This window comes from Saccopteryx leptura, chromosome 3, assembly GCF_036850995.1.
Source record: "Saccopteryx leptura isolate mSacLep1 chromosome 3, mSacLep1_pri_phased_curated, whole genome shotgun sequence".
Taxonomy (NCBI): domain Eukaryota; kingdom Metazoa; phylum Chordata; class Mammalia; order Chiroptera; family Emballonuridae; genus Saccopteryx; species Saccopteryx leptura.
Window position 1 is genome coordinate 110,430,871 of NC_089505.1, and position 17,304 is coordinate 110,448,174.

The following is a 17,304-nucleotide window of genomic DNA, read 5'->3' on the forward strand; positions in this document are numbered from 1 at the left end:
CAGACAGACTCCTGCATGCGCCCAACTGGGATCCATCTGGCATGCCCACCAGGGGGCGATGCTGTGCCCATCTGGGGCATCATTCTGTTGCAACCAGAGGCATTCTAGCGCCTGAGGCAGAGGCCATAGAGCCATCTTCAGCGCCCGGGCCAACTTTGCTCCAATGGAGCCTTGGCTGCGGGAAGGGAAGAGAGAGACAGAGAGGAAGGAGAGGGGGAGGGGTGGAGAAGCAGATGGGCGCTTCTCCTGGGTGCCCTGGCCGGGAATCAAACCCGGGACTCCCGCATGCCAGGCTGACGCTCTACCACTGAGCCAACCGGCCAGGGCTCTCATTAAGTTTCTAGCAGGTCCACCACTCAGCCCAACAGGCACTGCGACCTCAGCCTAGAAAAGCTGTGGATTCTCTCCCTTCATTCCCAACCAAGTTTGCCAATTTTAGATGGCAAAGCTGTAAAGTTTAATCTTCTACCCCAAATGAAGTCCACACTGGTAAAACTACATTTTTTAAAAAAAAAACACAAATGGGATTTTTTGTCACCATTAAATGTCTGAATTTTAAACAGGTTCTTGGACTGGGGGTTCATATTCATCACTCATTCAACTTTAGCACCTGTTTCATCACCAGTAGCTTTTCCCGAATTGCTATCTTCACCATGACACCCCATGAGTTCTCCCAATTCAAACTCAGCTTCTTTAGCACTTTGGCTTTTCTAACGTAGACATCGTGGAGTGGACAGATTGGCAAGCCTTTACCCTCTCTTTGCCAGTGCTATCTGGAATCAGTTTATTGACCACTTCTTTCAAGTCATTTGTACCTCTTGGGTCATGATTTCCATCATCTTCTTCCCAATTTGGCAGACTTGGTGATGCTGAGCATAAGAGGTCTTCTGAATCTGATTGTTGCTTTTTTTTTTTTTTTTTTTTTTTTTTAGTAAAACCAACACAGAAAAGATGAAGCAAATAACCATTAGTAGTCTTGACATTACCAGGAGCTTCAATTACAGTCAGTCATTTTTTTTACCATGCAGCAAGCACATTTTGTCACAGGTAAGATCCATGCAATGGAAATTAGGCAGTTTTTGCCCTGAATATCCTCAGTAACAGGCTTGAATTTTCTAAATACAACTTCATCATTCAGCAGATCAGATAGGCTCACTTCAAAAACACGATCCATCCATAAGACTATCAGATGTGATTTTGGTTCCTTGAGTTCTCCTGACTAGTGTTTCTCCAATATTTCTTTTTTTTTTTCTTTTCTTTTTTTTTTACAGAGACAGAGAGAGAGTCAGAGAGCGGGATAGATAGGAACAGATAGACAGGAACAGAGAGAGATGAGAAGCATCAATCATCAGTTTTTCGTTGCAACACCTTAGTTCAGGGGTCAGGAACCTTTTTGGCTGAGAGAGACATGAATGCCACATATTTTAAAATGTAATTCCATGAGCCCTCGCTGGTTGGCTCAGTGGTAGAGCGTCGGCCTGGCGTGCAGAAGTCCTGAGTTCGATTCCCGGCCAGGGCACACAGGAGAGGCGCCCATCTGCCTCTCCACCCCTACCCCTCTCCTTCCTCTCTGTCTCTCTCTTCCCCTCCCGCAGCCAAGGCTCCATTGGAGCAAAAGATGGCCCGGGCGCTGGGGATGGCTCCTTGGCCTCTGCCCTAGGTACTGGAGTGGCTCTGGTCGTGACAGAGCGATGCCCCAGATGGGCAGAGCATCGCCCCCTGGTGGGCGTGCCGGGTGGATCCCGGTTGGGCGCATGCGGGAGTCTGTCTGACTGCCTCCCTGTTTCCAGCTTCAGAAAAATACAAAAAAAAAAAAAAAAAAAAAAAAAAGTAATTCCATGAGAGCCATACAACGACCCGTGTATGTTACGTATTATCCAATAAAAATTTGGTGTTGTCCCAAAGGACAGCTTTGATTGGCTCCAGCCACCCGCAACCATGAACATGAGCAGTAGGAAATGAATGGATTGTAATACATGAGAATGTTTTATATTTTTAACGTTATTTTTTTTTTTAATTAAAGATTTGTCTGCGAGCCAGATGCAGCCATCAAAAGAGCCACATCTGGCTCACGAGCCATAGGTTCCCAACCCCTGCCTTAGTTGTTCATTGATTGCTTCCTCATATGTGCCTTGACCATGGGCCTTCAGCAGACCGAGTAACCCCTTGCTTGAGCCACCGACCTTGGGTCCAAGCTGGTGAGCTTTTTGTTCAAACCAGATGAGCCCATGCTCACGCTGGCAACCTTGGGGTCTCGAACCTGGGTCTTCCGCATCCCAGTCCGACGCTCTATCCACTGCACCACCGCCTGGTCAGGCTCTCCAATATTTCTTATTGGAACGCTGGTGCTTTCACATCATACCAGTCTTTCTTAGGAACTGGATCAACCACTTTTTTCTTGGCTCCCTTTTTGCTGCCTTTTGTAAACTATTCTTGCCAACCACCATGATGCTACTCAGACAGCCAAAACGATAACTACATTTCTTGTCACCTGAGCTGGGGTGACAGAGGTAGAGACAAATGGGAGAAGCCCTAGGACGAAGGCTACAAGACTCCCACTGTACTTGTTCATAGCAATGCCAAGAATAAAAAATAAGTACCTTTTCAAGAATAAACACTTCTCAACTTGCTTCTGCCTCTTTTATATTTGTAGTGGCCAGAAATATGTTTTTGACAATTCTGTCCAATTTTATGTTTTTTTTACAATGAGAAAATTATGAAGCCCAGATGTCTTAAGTGAAAGTTCTCTTGTTTCTATTTTCTCATTTTAAAAATTGTTTACATTTCTCTTTTGAAATTCCTTAATTATTCATGCACTAAAACCATTTTTCCTTTAATTTTCTTCAGTTCTCTGAACATATGATACTTTAAAGCCTTTGACAGCTCAAACTGATCAACTTGGAGTCAGTTTCTATTGACTTCCTTTTTCCCCCTGGGTATGGGCCACTCTTTCCTGTACCTTTCATGTCTAATAATTTTTGTTTGAATACTAGGCATTTTATCTAACACAGGGGTCCCCAAACTACGGCCCATGGGCCGCATGTGGCCCCCTGAGGCCATTTATCCGGCCACGCCGCACTTCCAGAAGGGGCACCTCTTTCATTAGTGGTCAGTGAGAGGAGCACAGGATGCGGATGTAATGTATGTGGCGGCCCTGCAAAGCACAGCATCACTCACGTACAGTTGTTACGCTCATATCACTTGTTACGGCTAGCAGTGACAAATATGAAACTGGACATTGACCATCTCATTAGCCAAAAGCAGGCCCATAGTTCCCATTGAAATACTGGTCAGTTTGTTGATTTAAATTTACTTGTTCTTTATTTTAAATATTGTATTTGTTCCTGTTTTGTTTTTTTACTTTAAAATAAGATATGTGCAGTGTGCATAGGGATTTGCTCATAATTTTTTTTACAGTCTGGCCCTCCAACGGTCTGAGGGACAGTGAACTGGCCCCCTGTGTAAAAAGTTTGGGGACCCTTGATCTAACACATGTAGTGACTCTAGACTCTACTGTGTTTTCATTGGGATTGTTTGGGTATTTTTTTTCTAGTAGGCAAGTAATTTATCTGTATTTAAACTGTAGACTTTGCTTTCCCTGCAATGTGCAGCAACTCTTGCACTCGTTTATTAGCTTGATTCCCTGTAGGTTTTCTTGAGTAATCTGATGACTGGCCAAAACCTTGGCCATAGATTATACTCAGATTTGGGTAGGGCCTGCTCTCACTGTGCTTTCTTTATTCTGGAGATTACTTCCTAAATTTTCTGTTTTAGACTCTGTCCTCTGACACCTCAAATCAATAAGACTTCAGATTTCTGCTACTTGAGCTGCACATGGTTGGGAATGCACTCAGTTAGAAAAGCAGCAAATTCACAGAGCTCATCTGGTATAAATTCTTTCTTTCTAATTTTAATTTATTCATTTTAGCGAGTAGAGAGGAGGAGGGGAAGGGGGAGGGGAGGGAGGAGGAGGAGAGGGAGAGACAGGAATATTGAGCTGCTCCTGTATCTGCCCCAACTGGAGATCGAACTAGTAACCTCTGCACTTCGGAAAGATGCTCTAACCAACTAAGCTATCTGTCCAGGGCAATGTAGGTTTTTTCAAAGACAGACTCCTGCCTCTGATTTCCACCTGCTTTTTCTATCAGGCCCTCTGGAAACTCCCCATGTTTAGAAATTCAGCCAGGGATTTTAATAGAGTTTATAGTCCAGTTATGGGTTTCACCTTCTTCTATGGTTTTTATTACTTTCAAGGGCACCTCCCCTTATATTTCCAGGTAATTTTTCTATCCTGAACTCTGTCCTTTGCCACCATAAGAGAAGTAAGACTGTGGTTTTCCACTGCCACTTTCCTCCGCTGTGGGGGCTGGTTAATGCCTTCCCGTAAAACATTTAAAAAGCTACAAACTCACAATTCTTATCACTTACACTTGCTCTTTTTCAAGAGTAAACTCTCCTCTAGCTTCCATCTGCTTTTGGATCCTTTCCAGTTTCTTTAAATACAATTTTTACATATTTTATAATTATTATCTGTGGGAGGGTTCAGGAGATCACTTTACTCTGCCACCATTACCAAAAATTCCCCCTGAGGGATGGATTTTAAAATATTAAGCATCTATATTTATGAAGCTGAAATGCATCTGGGGCTTGGTGAAAAGAATTTAAGATGACTCCCATGTTTCTAAGCTTGAGTGAGGGACTAACTATGGCAGTGTCAAAAACAAACACAGACTAAAAAAGGTGCCGTTCTAAGAAAATAACAAGTCAGGTTATGTTTTAGACATATTGAATCTGAAGTACCTCTGGGAAATTCATATAGAGACCCAGAGTTGGAATCAAGTTCCCAAAGATAGTAGCTAAAGCCATGGGAATAAATGAGCTTACCAAGAAGAACATGTAAATAAAGGAAAAAGGCTCAAAAATAGAATATGTGGGAATACCAATGTTTAAGATGTGAGCAGAGCCTGACCGGGTGGTGGCGCAGTGGATAGAGCGTTGGACTGGGATGCAGAAGACCCAGGTTCGAGACCCTGAAGTCGCCAGCTTGAGCCCAAGGTCGCTAGCTCCAGCAAGGGGTTACTTGGTCTGCTGAAGGTCAAGGCACGTATGGGAGAGCAATCAATGAACAACTAAGGTGTCGCAATGCGCAACAAAAAACTAATGATTGATGCCTCTCATCTCTCCGTCCCTGTCGATCCCTCTCTCTGACTCTCTCTCTGTCTCTGTAAAAAAAAAAAAAAAAAAAAAGATGTGAGCAGATATGCCTAACCAGGTGGTGGAGCAGTGGATAGAGCATCGACCTGGGACACTGAGGACCCAGTTTTGAAACCCCAACATCACTGGCTTGAGCGTGGGCTCACCAGCTTGAATAGAGGGTTGCCAGCTTGAGCATGGGATCATAGACATGACCCCATGGTCTCTGGCTAGAAGCCCAAGGTCACTGGCATGAGCAAGGGGTCACTGGCTCTGCTGGAGCCCTGCAGTCAAGGCACATATGAGAAGGGAATCAATGAACAACTAAGGTGCCACATGAAGAATTGATGCTTCTCATCTCTCTCCCTGTTTTTCTCTCTCTCAAAAAAAAAAAAAAAAAAAAAAAACCAGTAAGACAAAACAAAAATAACCCAGCTTGTTTATTATTTATTATTATTTTTAAAGAAATAGAAAAATCTAGGCCAGCAGGGGGAATGGGGGCCACCTTCAGTGGCAGCTCACCCCCCACCTTCCCTAGACTTGTACTGGGGTGGGATTTGGATTGATGGGAAGGTTTTTTGTTTTTTTGTGTTTTTTTTGTATTTTTCTGAAGCTGGAAACGGGGAGAGACAGTCAGACAGACTCCCGCATGCACCCGACCAGGATCCACCCGGCACGCCCACCAGGGGCGAAGCTCTGCCCACCAGGGGGCAATGCTCTGCCCCTCCGGGGCGTCGCTCTGCCGCGACCAGAGCCACTCTAGTGCCTGGGGCAGAGGCCAAGGAGCCATCCCCAGCGCCCGGGCCATCTTTGCTCCAATGGAGCCTTGGCTGCGGGGATAGGAAGGTTTTTAAGGGCCAGGGCTGGATCTTTTCTAAATGTTATTACCTGTAAATAAAGTCTATTTTTCTCCCTTGAAAAAAAAAAGAAACAAAAAGGATATATGGAGCAAATTATTTTACTTCAGAAAGTATAAAGCAATAGTGAAATTTTTAGGGGATGACATAGGGTTAGGGACACTAGGGTGGAATTTCCTTAGGCAATTTTTTCTGGCACTTGAAAGAAATCATAAAAACTAACCCAATTCTGAACAAACTACAAGTCATATAATCATACCCCAGGCGTACATACATATATTTCTTCTTCAAAGAAGCTTTATTCAGAATAAAAGGTTTCTTTTCACATTCCTCTCTCATTTCTCTCTCCTTCCTTCTTTCCTTCTTGCTCCCTCCTCATTCCTCCTCACCCCCACTCTGGGCAACCCTCTAAACATCAGGCAGGCCATCCCCAGTGAATCATACCATAATTCAAGATGACCCTCTAAAAAAAATTTGTGTCACCAGCTGTTCTGTTTTGAATAGAAGACTTCAGGTCACACTCAGGATGTTGATACTTAGCCGGTTCATATCATCATAGACCAGGTAGAGGCCCCCCTTGGTAAGACACATGTTACCCTTGTGTCTACTTCATGCTAAAGAATGATTTGCTAAAATTCAGCTTGCTTTCAACACATTTTGATTTGAGATATAACTGTATTAAAATAAAAATTACCATCGTCACAAACAAAAACCCTACTAGATGAAAGACAGTGTCTTCCTACACTAGCAAAGCCAGTGGGGGGATGAAAGACATCCCACGCCAGTTCTTAACAACTAAGGATGAGGCTGGATGGAGAATACAGCAGGGTTTGTTTGTAGCAGTTAGTTACAAAGTTATGTCTTCTCAACTCTCCTTGGAGAAACTGAGACCACCAAAGACGGGAGAAAGGGGGAAGGATGAAAGGAGTGTTGTTAACTAAGAGATAGCTGCTTTTGAGACCTCCTTACCATGGCTTAAGCTCAGCCAATTAGCAAGGATCTGTTAATGAATTCACACCAAAATCCTCATCACCTATTGCTTTATAAGTTAACTTACAAAGTAGCCAACAAACACATTTTCAAATTCATTTCACATAGTAACACCAGATAAGCAGATAAAAGAACCAGAATACTTTAGATCAGGGGTCCCCAAACTACGGCCCGAGGGCCGCATGCGGCCCCCTGAGGCCATTTATCCGGCCCCCACCCCACTTCCAGAAGGGGCACCTCTTTCATTGGTGGTCAATGAGAGGAGCATAGTTACCATTGAAATACTGGTCAGTTTGTTGATTTAAATTTACTTGTTCTTTATTTTAAATATTGTATTTGTTCCCATTTTGTTTTTTTACTTTAAAATAAGGTATGTGCAGTGTGCATAGGGATTTGTTCATAGTTTTTTTTTATAGTCCAGCCCTCCAACGGTCTGAGGGACAGTGAACTGGCCCCCTGTGTAAAAAGTTTGGGGACCCCTGCTTTAGATTATAGGAGAAAGTGAGCAGCTATGGTAAAAAAAAGGGGGGGGGAGAGGGTATTATGGTTCAGGCACTAATACTTTAGAAAAAGAAAAAGTACAATAGCAGGACTTTCTACACACCCCCACACAAGGAAACAGGCTACCCAGTTTCTCTCTCCATGCAATAACCCGCTCATGTAAGTTCAGAGGGTGGGGAGGTGGGGCCGGGGGGGTGCTTAGAGAATACATGCACACAGACAGTCCTAGAAGGGCCTCGATTACTGAGGGGTTAGAAACCCATACAAATTATACTGGCCAGAGAGCAAAAGGGGGCCTGGGTCTCAAAAATTTTTGATGTCTGCTCAGCTAACTAAGGATGAGAATCTGGGGGAAAAAACAGCCCCTGAGGGATTCCAAATTTGTCAGGAAATAATAGCCAGAAGAATAAATGAACCCTTGGCAAAAATTTTATAAGCCTAAAGGATTAAAGGAAAGCTTTAAAAACAAAAACTAAAGGAAAGCAACCAAGCAAAAAAAAAAAAAAAAAGAAAAACCTGATAAACAAACCAAACCATAACAAAAGCGGGGAGGAAGGGAGGAAGCTGCTTAGGTTTCTGTCCTTGGTTATGCAAGGCTCTTCTTTGTCGCTGCCCACACCCCATGCCTTGATCTCCCGGTAAGAAGTAAACTCTGGCCTTAGGTAGACTCAGCACAACAGTTTTCCTCAGTGAAAAAAGGCAGCAGAGAGGTGTTCAAGGGCTTGGCTCATTTACCCACTCAGTCATTTGTTCCACAGAAAACCACTAGCTTGTAGGGGTTGAAATGCTGTGATTATTGACTGGAAACAGGGAGATGGATGATAGAGAGAGGAGGATCTCAGTGTCCTAAAGTCAAACCTTATATGCAGAGGTACCTAATCGGACCTTCACTTCCTGGCCTCAAAGAGAACGCCTCCTTTCACAAAGCACACTGGCAGCAAGTAATTGCCAGGGACTAAAATGCTTGTACTGCAAATGTTCCAGTACCCAATCAGCAAGCCTTCATGCTCCTCCTGCTAGCAATTCAGAGGTTCGTGGCATAAAGCAGATGCAGTAATTAAACCAAGAAGGGGGAATAAATTGGTGATATTTCTTTCCACTTTGGGAATTGCAAAAGCTCCACAATACCCTGCTCTTGGATAAAATATATGTATATTTCCAAAAGGATGAAAAATGCTACTGACAACACATGGCCTTTGCAGCTCTGCAGGCATTTTAGGCAAGACAAGAGCAATTTATGATACAATTTCTTTCCAGTTGGGATGCAGAGTTGCTTGACCTACCTTAGTGAAAACAGGACAAACTAGAAACTAGTGCTTCTAGCCAGTCATCCCTAATTAGAAGATCAGCCATGTTTACATTTCCCTTCCTTTCCCTAGTGCATTAAGCAGAAGTTTGAACTCCAAATCCTCTCCTAAAAGAAATGTTTTCTGGTTAACAACTCTGAATGTACAAGGTGATCCTACCACCCTTCCAAAGTTATCCATGGCCTTCCTTCAGCATTCCGGGTCAACACCCCATCCACTGCACCACCACAGGTCAGGCTATGGCCTTCCTAAGCAAGCAGAAAAGGTCAAATATAACTTTTCTGGATCTGAAGACCTCATTTTGCCCCATTTTTAGCAATGCTTGTAGTTCTCAACATTAATATCAAACTACATAATGCCTCCATGCACAAAGGCCCACTCCTACTTTTGGGGCTCAGAATATAAGTTCAGTATTCCTCCTTCCACATCCACCCATTCTCCATGTTAAAGCATAAAGCTGAGACCCTGTTCACTAGCAACAATTTATTGCCACTGCCCACTGCTGGTAAACAAGAAGAAAAAGAACCCCCAGCCAACACAGGATCTTCCTTCCAGCAAACATCTGAAGTCTGTAAGGCCCAAGTTTTGAGTTTTTACCATCTTCCAGGATACTCTCTGGCCTAAATCTACCATATTTCTCATATTACTGGTCTAGTTCTAATTTTATTGACCATAATTTTCCTATAGTGTGCTACTGTGCCCATCTCTCCCAACTGTGTGTTCAGAGACTTCCACGTTGGTAGCTTGAAATTGGTTATAGTGGTAGTACTTACACTATGAAACTGGCAAACTCAGGGTTTATTTTTGTTTTCTAGGGGAAAACCCCATTGTTAACCATATACTACGCTAAACTGTTATCCCTATACTCATCTGTACTTCTTCTGTGATCTCTAACCTCCTTTTCTTTCTCCCAAAAACTCCATGGGTTTGTCTTGGAATTTCTACTCTATGATAAAAATGTCACTTATATGCTCCATCATTTCATGTTTTGTTCCCTATACCTCCTGCAGGATAGGCTACATAATTTGCAGGATCTGGTGCAAAATGAAAATACAGGATCCCTTGCTCAAAAATTATTAAAAATTTCAAGACAATAACAGGAGAGCATTAAACCAAAAACAGGGTCTTTTTAAGTGTGCAGACTTATACAACCATATAGGTCTTGTGCCCCCAAACTAGACCCTGACCACCTATTCTTAACTGTAAGCCTGACCTCCCCTAAGGATACTGTTTCTTTGTATGATGGCTACTTACTCTCTTATTTTAGGATTGAAGGCGGGTTGCTAATAATTTATTTGCTCTCATTCCCATTGCTCTTTGCAAACCATTACTCTTCTGTCTTCTTTGTAAAAACCTCTTCTCCTTTGCCATCTTGCTGCACTACATACACTTTAACTCATCGTAGCTGTCATCTCCCAACTTACTAGTTACTTCTCCTACTTTACTAATGGCTTTGACATCTGGCTCTCAAAATTCCTCTTCACCCAAGTCCTTGCTCTCAAAATTCCTCTAGCTCTCAAAATTCCTCTTCACCCCAAGGCCTTGCCTGGTTAAGAGAACACACTCTGGATAAAATCAGGCAGTCTGGGTTTAAGTATTTTTTTTAGAAAGAAAGAGAGAAAGGGAGAGAGAAATATCGATATGTTGTTCCACTTACACTGCTCACAAAAATTAGGGGACCAGGGAACTTGCAGATACTCCAGTACTTTGAGCCTTTTGTATAGCGCATTTTCACCAATGAAATAGAAGTTGGCTTTGCATCTCATTTGAATAATCGAACAACTTTCTTTGACTTGTCTTTGCTTTTCTGATGTTCTTGTTCAGTAAAAAAAAAAAATCAAATGCTTTTTTTTATCGCTTCATATTCATTTGGAAATATACCCTAATTTTTGTTAGCAGTCTAAATGCATTCATTGGCTACTTCTTGTGTGTGCCCTGATGGAGACTGAACCTGCAACCTTGGTGTATCGGGAAGATGCTAAGCTAACTGGCCAGGGTCAAGGATTCAAGTCTTCATACTAACATATACTAGCTATGTTGCCCTGGACATGTTCCTTAACCTTTCTTTTCCTGAGCTTCCTCATTTATGAAATAGAGTTAATAGTAGTACTTCATAGGATTTGTTGTATAGATTTAAAGAGTTAATACATGTAAAGGGTTCAAAATGGTACCTGGCACATAATAAGTGCTCACTCAATAAACATGAGCTATTGCTTCTATCATCATCACCATTGTTAAAGTCTATCTCAAAGTCTACATGGATAACTCATTTAATATATTCTTTTTTTTTTTTTTTTTAATTTTATTTATTTATTTTACAGAGACAGAGAGAGAGTCAGAGAGAGGGATAGACAGGGACAGGCAGACAGGAACGGAGAGAGATGAGAAGCATCAATCATCAGTTTTTCATTGCGCGTTGCAACACCTTAGTTGTTCATTGATTGCTTTCTCATATGTGCCTTGACCGCGAGCCTTCAGCAGACCAAGTAACTCCTTGCTGGAGCCAGCGACCTTGGGTCCAAGCTGGTGAGCTTTTGCTCAAACCAGATGATCCCGCGCTCAAGCTGGTGACCTCGGGGTCTCGAACCTGGGTCCTTCTGCATCCCAGTCCGACACTCTATCCACTGCGCCACCGCCTGGTCAGGCTTAATATATTCTTTAACCATCCTGTCATCAACAAATTTATTCTCTACTCTATCCCAGCAACCCTCTTCCACAGCTATACCCTACATCCTATAATCACCAGAACTTCTCCACCTCCCAAATCTTAATTTCAAATATTTCTAACTACTACCTTCCAGGATTCACATTCACCTGTGTCCCATATGTCTGCTTCCTATCAGCAAAACCTATGAATATTGTATCTCCTCTATCATATTCATCAGCCCCTCCTATCTTTGCCTCTTTTCCTGTCCTCTTACACCCTCTTTCATCCACTCTCTTAACAACAACTTCAATTCCCATTCCCCAATTTCCTTCTATATAAGATTGGCAAAGTTCCAACCTTGGAGGAATCAAACTATCTGCTTTTCTTTTTTTTTATTTTATTTTTTTGCATTTTTCCGAAGCTGGAAACGGGGAGGCAGTCAGACAGACTCCCGCATGCGCCCGACCGGGATCCAACCGGCATGCCCACCAGGGGGCGATGCTCTGCCCCTCTGGGGCGTCACTCTGTTGCATCCAGAGCCATTCTAGCATCTGAGGCAGAGGCCACAGAGCCATCCTCAGTGCCCGGGCCATCTTTGCTCCAATGGAGCCTCGGCTGCGGGAGGGGAAGAGAGAGACAGAGAGGAAGGAGAGGGGGAGGGGTGGAGAAGCAGATGGGTGCCTCTCCTGTGTGCCCTGGCCGGGAATCGAACCCAGGACTCCTGCACGCCAGGCTGACACTCTACCACTGAGCCAACCGGCCAGGACCTATCAGCCTTTTCTTGACAGGGCTGCTCAGAGCTACTGGGGAAATACATATAACTATAAAGATCAGTACCACTCTTGTAAACCCATGGGCACTATCTTCAATGCTGCCCAGCAATCCTTCTAGTTCCTCACCTAGTCTGCCATCTCCTGCCCTTCACAATGGCTATTTCAGACCTTTACCGCTCTTTCTAGACCTCCCCACTCCAGCTCCCTTTGCTTCTGCTCTCAGTAACTCAGACATGAAGATAGATTATTTCTATTCCACTTCAGAAAAAAACAGGAACAAGGTTAGAACTACCACAAGGTCCTCTACCAAACCTCAAATACACCTTAGCTGCATCTATATCCACCCATCTCTTCCTTTCTATCACAATGAAGATGTCTCTCCACCTGCTTAAAGCTAATCTTGTGCCCCGTTCTCTGGATTGTAATTCCCCATCCTTGAAGGCAATGGTTCTTGAAATATAATCCCCAGACCAGTAGCATCAACATTCTCCAAGAACTTGGTACAAATGCAAATTCTCAAACCCTACTCTAGACCTACCAAATCACAAACTCTTGACTTGGGACCCAATAATGTTTTAACAAGGCCTCCAGGTGATTCTGATGCACACTGAAGTTTGAGAACCACAACCCTGAGGGACTAGTTGTTGTTTACCCCCTCCTTCTGTATCTTCGACCCTCTTCTTTGTACAATGGTTCCCTGGCCTGAAGAGCCTCCTATTTGAATGCTTCATGTACATTCTTGCCCTCCTCCAGTTTTTCCACACACAGCAACACATCTGATCACGTCATTCCTGCTTAAATAAGGCCAACATTTAAGGCCTCAAGGTTTTGCACACCTCTCAGGTCTCTTCTTTCACCCCTAGCTCTTTTGCTCTGTTTGACAAACAAGACCAGTCTCCCTCAATTTCCTGATCTTGCCTCTGACAAACTTTGAAGTTGTTATCTCCTCTGCCTAAAATTACTCTTGGCCTGTTTCTTTCCCTAACTCTTACTTCTACTTCAAGCCTTAGATTAAACTTTCCTTTCTTAGGGTAGCCTGATCTTACCCCTTAGTCTTGATTAGGACCCTATGAGATGCTCTTACAGAACTGCTCTTAGCCTCTCACAACCTGCACCAAACTTATAATTAATTATTGGAAATGTAATGTCTGTTTACTTTGCCAGAGTATAAGCTCTACTAAGGCAGAAATCATGTTTATCTTATTATTATATTCTTTGTGCTTAGCTTAGTCTAGCACCTTGTACTAGTAATGTGCAATAACTATCTGCTGGCTGACTGAGCCTTTGCATTCTCTGTGCCACTGTCCAGAATACTTTTTACTACCTTTAACTCCTTAGTGAAATCCTGTACACCCTTTGAGAAACAAGTTTAACATCTCTGTAAAGTCTTCCCTGCACATACACACCGCCTGATGTTCAAGTGAATCACTTTCTCTTGTGTTCCACTGTATTGTATACATAAGTCTACTAATGCAATAATTATACACTATTGTAAATATCTTGCTTCATGTCTGAGTCTCCAGGAGACTATAAACTCTCTGAGGGCAAAGATCTTGTCTTATTTACCTATGTGTCTTTAGTGCTGAGAAAAGTACCTGACATTGATAACAAGTCTATAAATGTTTATGGGCATATTAAGCCTAAGACTTTATCTCTCATACTGTACTGAAAAGTTTTTTCTGAATACTAAATCTGGGTTCCAATTCTAGGTTTGCTATTCATTAGCTGCATGATCAAATTGTTTAACCTCTTTAGGCCTCAGTTTCCTCACTACCAAAACAGGGCTAATAACACCTACTTGGAAATATTGCTCTGAAAATTGAACAAAATGACATGGTAAAACAATTAGCACACACAGTGCCTGGCATGCAGTACTGCCTCCCCACTCTGGCTTCGACTTAATAGAGACAACTAGGACAAAACAAATACAAAAATAAGTCACAGCAATCAAGGGAGACAGAGCATAGAGTGAGTCATTCCTTTGAATCATTTGCCCAGGAAGATTAACAATAAAGAAACATAATAAGTGGAATAAACTCTACTGGTGGCATCTCCCTTGGCATACAAAGCTCAGTGAGAATTCACCCTACAGACCTCTTGGCAAAGGCTACATCCAGCTCCCTAGCCCAGCAGGTCAGGACTTAATCTGTTGTAGCAGCCATGGTTACTTCAGACTGGAAAAGGAACTACCTCATAAGGAATGTGTTTACAGTCAGGAGATGGGGGAGGAGGAGGAGGAGAGGTTGACTGCAACCACATCTATCAAGTGTTTTGCAATCAGCAGAAATCACTGCAGAATCGTTGGTGGAGACTAACACCCACACAATGGTACTTACCTGTAGACAAGAGCCAACTCAGACTAGATAATGAGGAGCCTTCCGCTTTTACCAAAACAAGTCAGACTTGCATGGAGTGAACATCTCTAAGATCAAACTACCCTTGTTCATCTGGAAAGCCCCCATGGAGATGATACCGAGCAGCTTTCTACATACATTCCTCAGCCTAGGAGCACTGCCCACAAGTGCCAGCTTCACTGCGTATGTGTACCAAATGTAAAAGCAGACTTAACCGAGTCTCCGCTCCATATTCATATTATGCTTACCTCTTCAGAGCCATTGGTATTCGGATCACCTAGGTCCTTGGAGTCATTCACTCCAGAATGCTGTGCCACTGTAGGTTTAACTTCTTCACTGGGGCTCTCTCTCTTCTGAAGCTTCCTGATTAAGCTCTGCTGGTCACTAGGAGATAGAGTGGGTCTGAGTGGAGCTCCAGGAGGGCTCTGCCTCCTCTGAGATGTCCTGCTCCAACCCAGCCCCAGGATACGTGGTACATCATCTCCAGGTGGAAAGCCCAAATCATCTGCAGTTTGGAATTTTTTAAAAAACACCAGCATGGAATTGAAGGAGTCTGTATTAAAAGCCTGGCAGCTCTGGGGCCTCCTGCAGTCCGCCTGAACGCACATCCCTTCCAACCACCAAAAGGCATGGCAGGTGGGCTCCTGGCAGCAGGCAGCCCAACATGCCTGGAGAGAGCGGGTTCCTTCAAGAAGCCGGAGGTGATTTTCTCCCCCAGATCTCAGGCCAACTCCAAATTGTGTCTTCACCTGCTCGCATCTGCTCTCACCAGCATCTAAAAACAAAGAATGAAAATATTTTAAGATGAAATAAAAACAGAGACTCACTCTGTAAAGAACCCTTAACACACCAACATTTTGAGGCTATTTTGGAGACTAGTTTTTAAGAGGGTGGGAAAGCTGTCTAGTAAGAGGAACAGAAGCAGCAAAAGAGAGTGAGTGTTCTTGGCTCAGGATATTTTAGGCTGCAGAGTACTGCTACACATCCATCACTGATTCCCCTCTCAATGAGTCTCTGCCACATGGACCTTATACACAGACCTCCATCTAATTTGTGAACAAACAAACAAAAATAAAGGAAACCCAATCAAAAGAACTACTCTGGTGGCAGTGCATGGAGGGAAGGGGGCCCATCCTACCATTTGATCTCTCACTCACCTCAAAGGCATGTCTCAGGAACAGTGTGTGGACTATGGGACCAGAAGAGCAGAGAGCTCAACAAGATCGAATATGTCCCTCATTGAACTGGCAGAAACACAGAGAAATCATGACCTTTTGCAGGTTACAGGTTTATCATGTTCTAACCAATTGTTTACCAGAGTCAGCCGATTCTGCCTATCACAGTATCAGCCAGACCAGTAGTCAAGCTTACCAAAAATTTTAATCATGAGGAGTCTCTAAAATCAACTTCTTAATGAAAGGCTATGTCATGATAGGAAAAACAGTGTCCTACTGTGATTAACCTAGATAATGTGGTCCAAAATTCCGGCTAACGCTGTTTATGGAGAAACTTTTGGGCTGCTGAATTAGAGCATGGCATTTCATTTCATTTCTGTACTCTTAGATGAAATAAAATCAAAGCATGCTCTAAATGTAAGTTGATATACTTAGTTCATTTTAAGTTCTTAGTTATATGGGTGGCTGTAAGCAATTATGGTCAGGGTTATATAGGGCCAGAACCAGGGTGAGGAAAGAGAGGTGCCTCGGGCACAAAATTTAAGTGCTCACTCTCAGAGTCATGGAAGTGCATGGTTTGCTTGCTCAACCCTTGCGAGTGTCTCCTTAAATTTTGTGTCCTACCTGCCTCTTTTTTCACCCTTGCCCTGTCCCTGAAGTTAAAACAAAAAGTATATTTTAGAATTACATACAGAAAATATGCAGAAGAATCAAAGTATTAAAGAAATGAATAATCATGTCTGCATGTACACAAAACTGAAAAAGGGCTATGACTAGATAAAGCAACAACCTAATAGTCATCCAAAGCCAAACTGACCCCCAGAAAATACTTACTAAATGTCCAATAGACTAAATTTGGACACCAGTCAACAGAGAGATAAGAAAATTAAGGCAGGTTTCTGGATCACTGAGTTGAGCAAGTGCTAGCACAAAGCCAACCTGCAATCATCCTTTAAAAGAAAGATACATTGGCACCAACCTAACACCAGACAAGGCAAATTGGATGACCATAAAAAACAGAACTTCGCTAAGAAAAATGGAAGAAATAGCAACTATGAAAAACAAAGCTACCAAGCGTTAAAGAAATACCCCTCATTTCTTTGTCCATCTTCCCACACAGTAACCAATGGTATGAATCTTGGTAACAGTTATTGACTGTACAGACTTTGTTGAAATCAATAAATTGGGCCCTGGCCGGTTGGCTCAGCGGTAGAGCGTCGGCCTGGCGTGCGGGGGACCCGGGTTCGATTCCCGGCCAGGGCACATAGGAGAAGCACCCATTTGCTTCTCCACCCCCCCCCTCCTTCCTCTCTGTCTCTCTCTTCCCCTCCCGCAGCCAAGGCTCCATTGGAGCAAAGATGGCTCGGGCGCAGGGGATGGCTCCTTGGCCTCTGCCCCAGGCGCTAGAGTGGCTCTGGTTGCAGCGGAGCGACACCCCGGAGGGGTAGAGCATCGCCCCCTGGTGGGCAGAGCATCGCCCCCTGGTGGGCAGAGCGTCGCCCCTGGT

General features: G+C 43.4%; 1 protein-coding gene across 5 annotated transcripts in view; it reads right to left on the bottom strand.

Annotated features, from left to right (window-relative positions):
- The window catches only part of KIAA0319L (KIAA0319 like), a 105,030-nt gene that overhangs the window by 50,068 nt on the left and 37,658 nt on the right, over positions 1-17,304 (bottom strand). For all 5 annotated transcript variants that reach the window (XM_066375830.1, XM_066375833.1, XM_066375831.1 and 2 more), the window contains exon 3: positions 14,871-15,397. In XM_066375830.1, the coding sequence (XP_066231927.1) occupies positions 14,871-15,397 (527 nt within the window). The remainder of the gene's footprint in view (positions 1-14,870; positions 15,398-17,304) is intronic.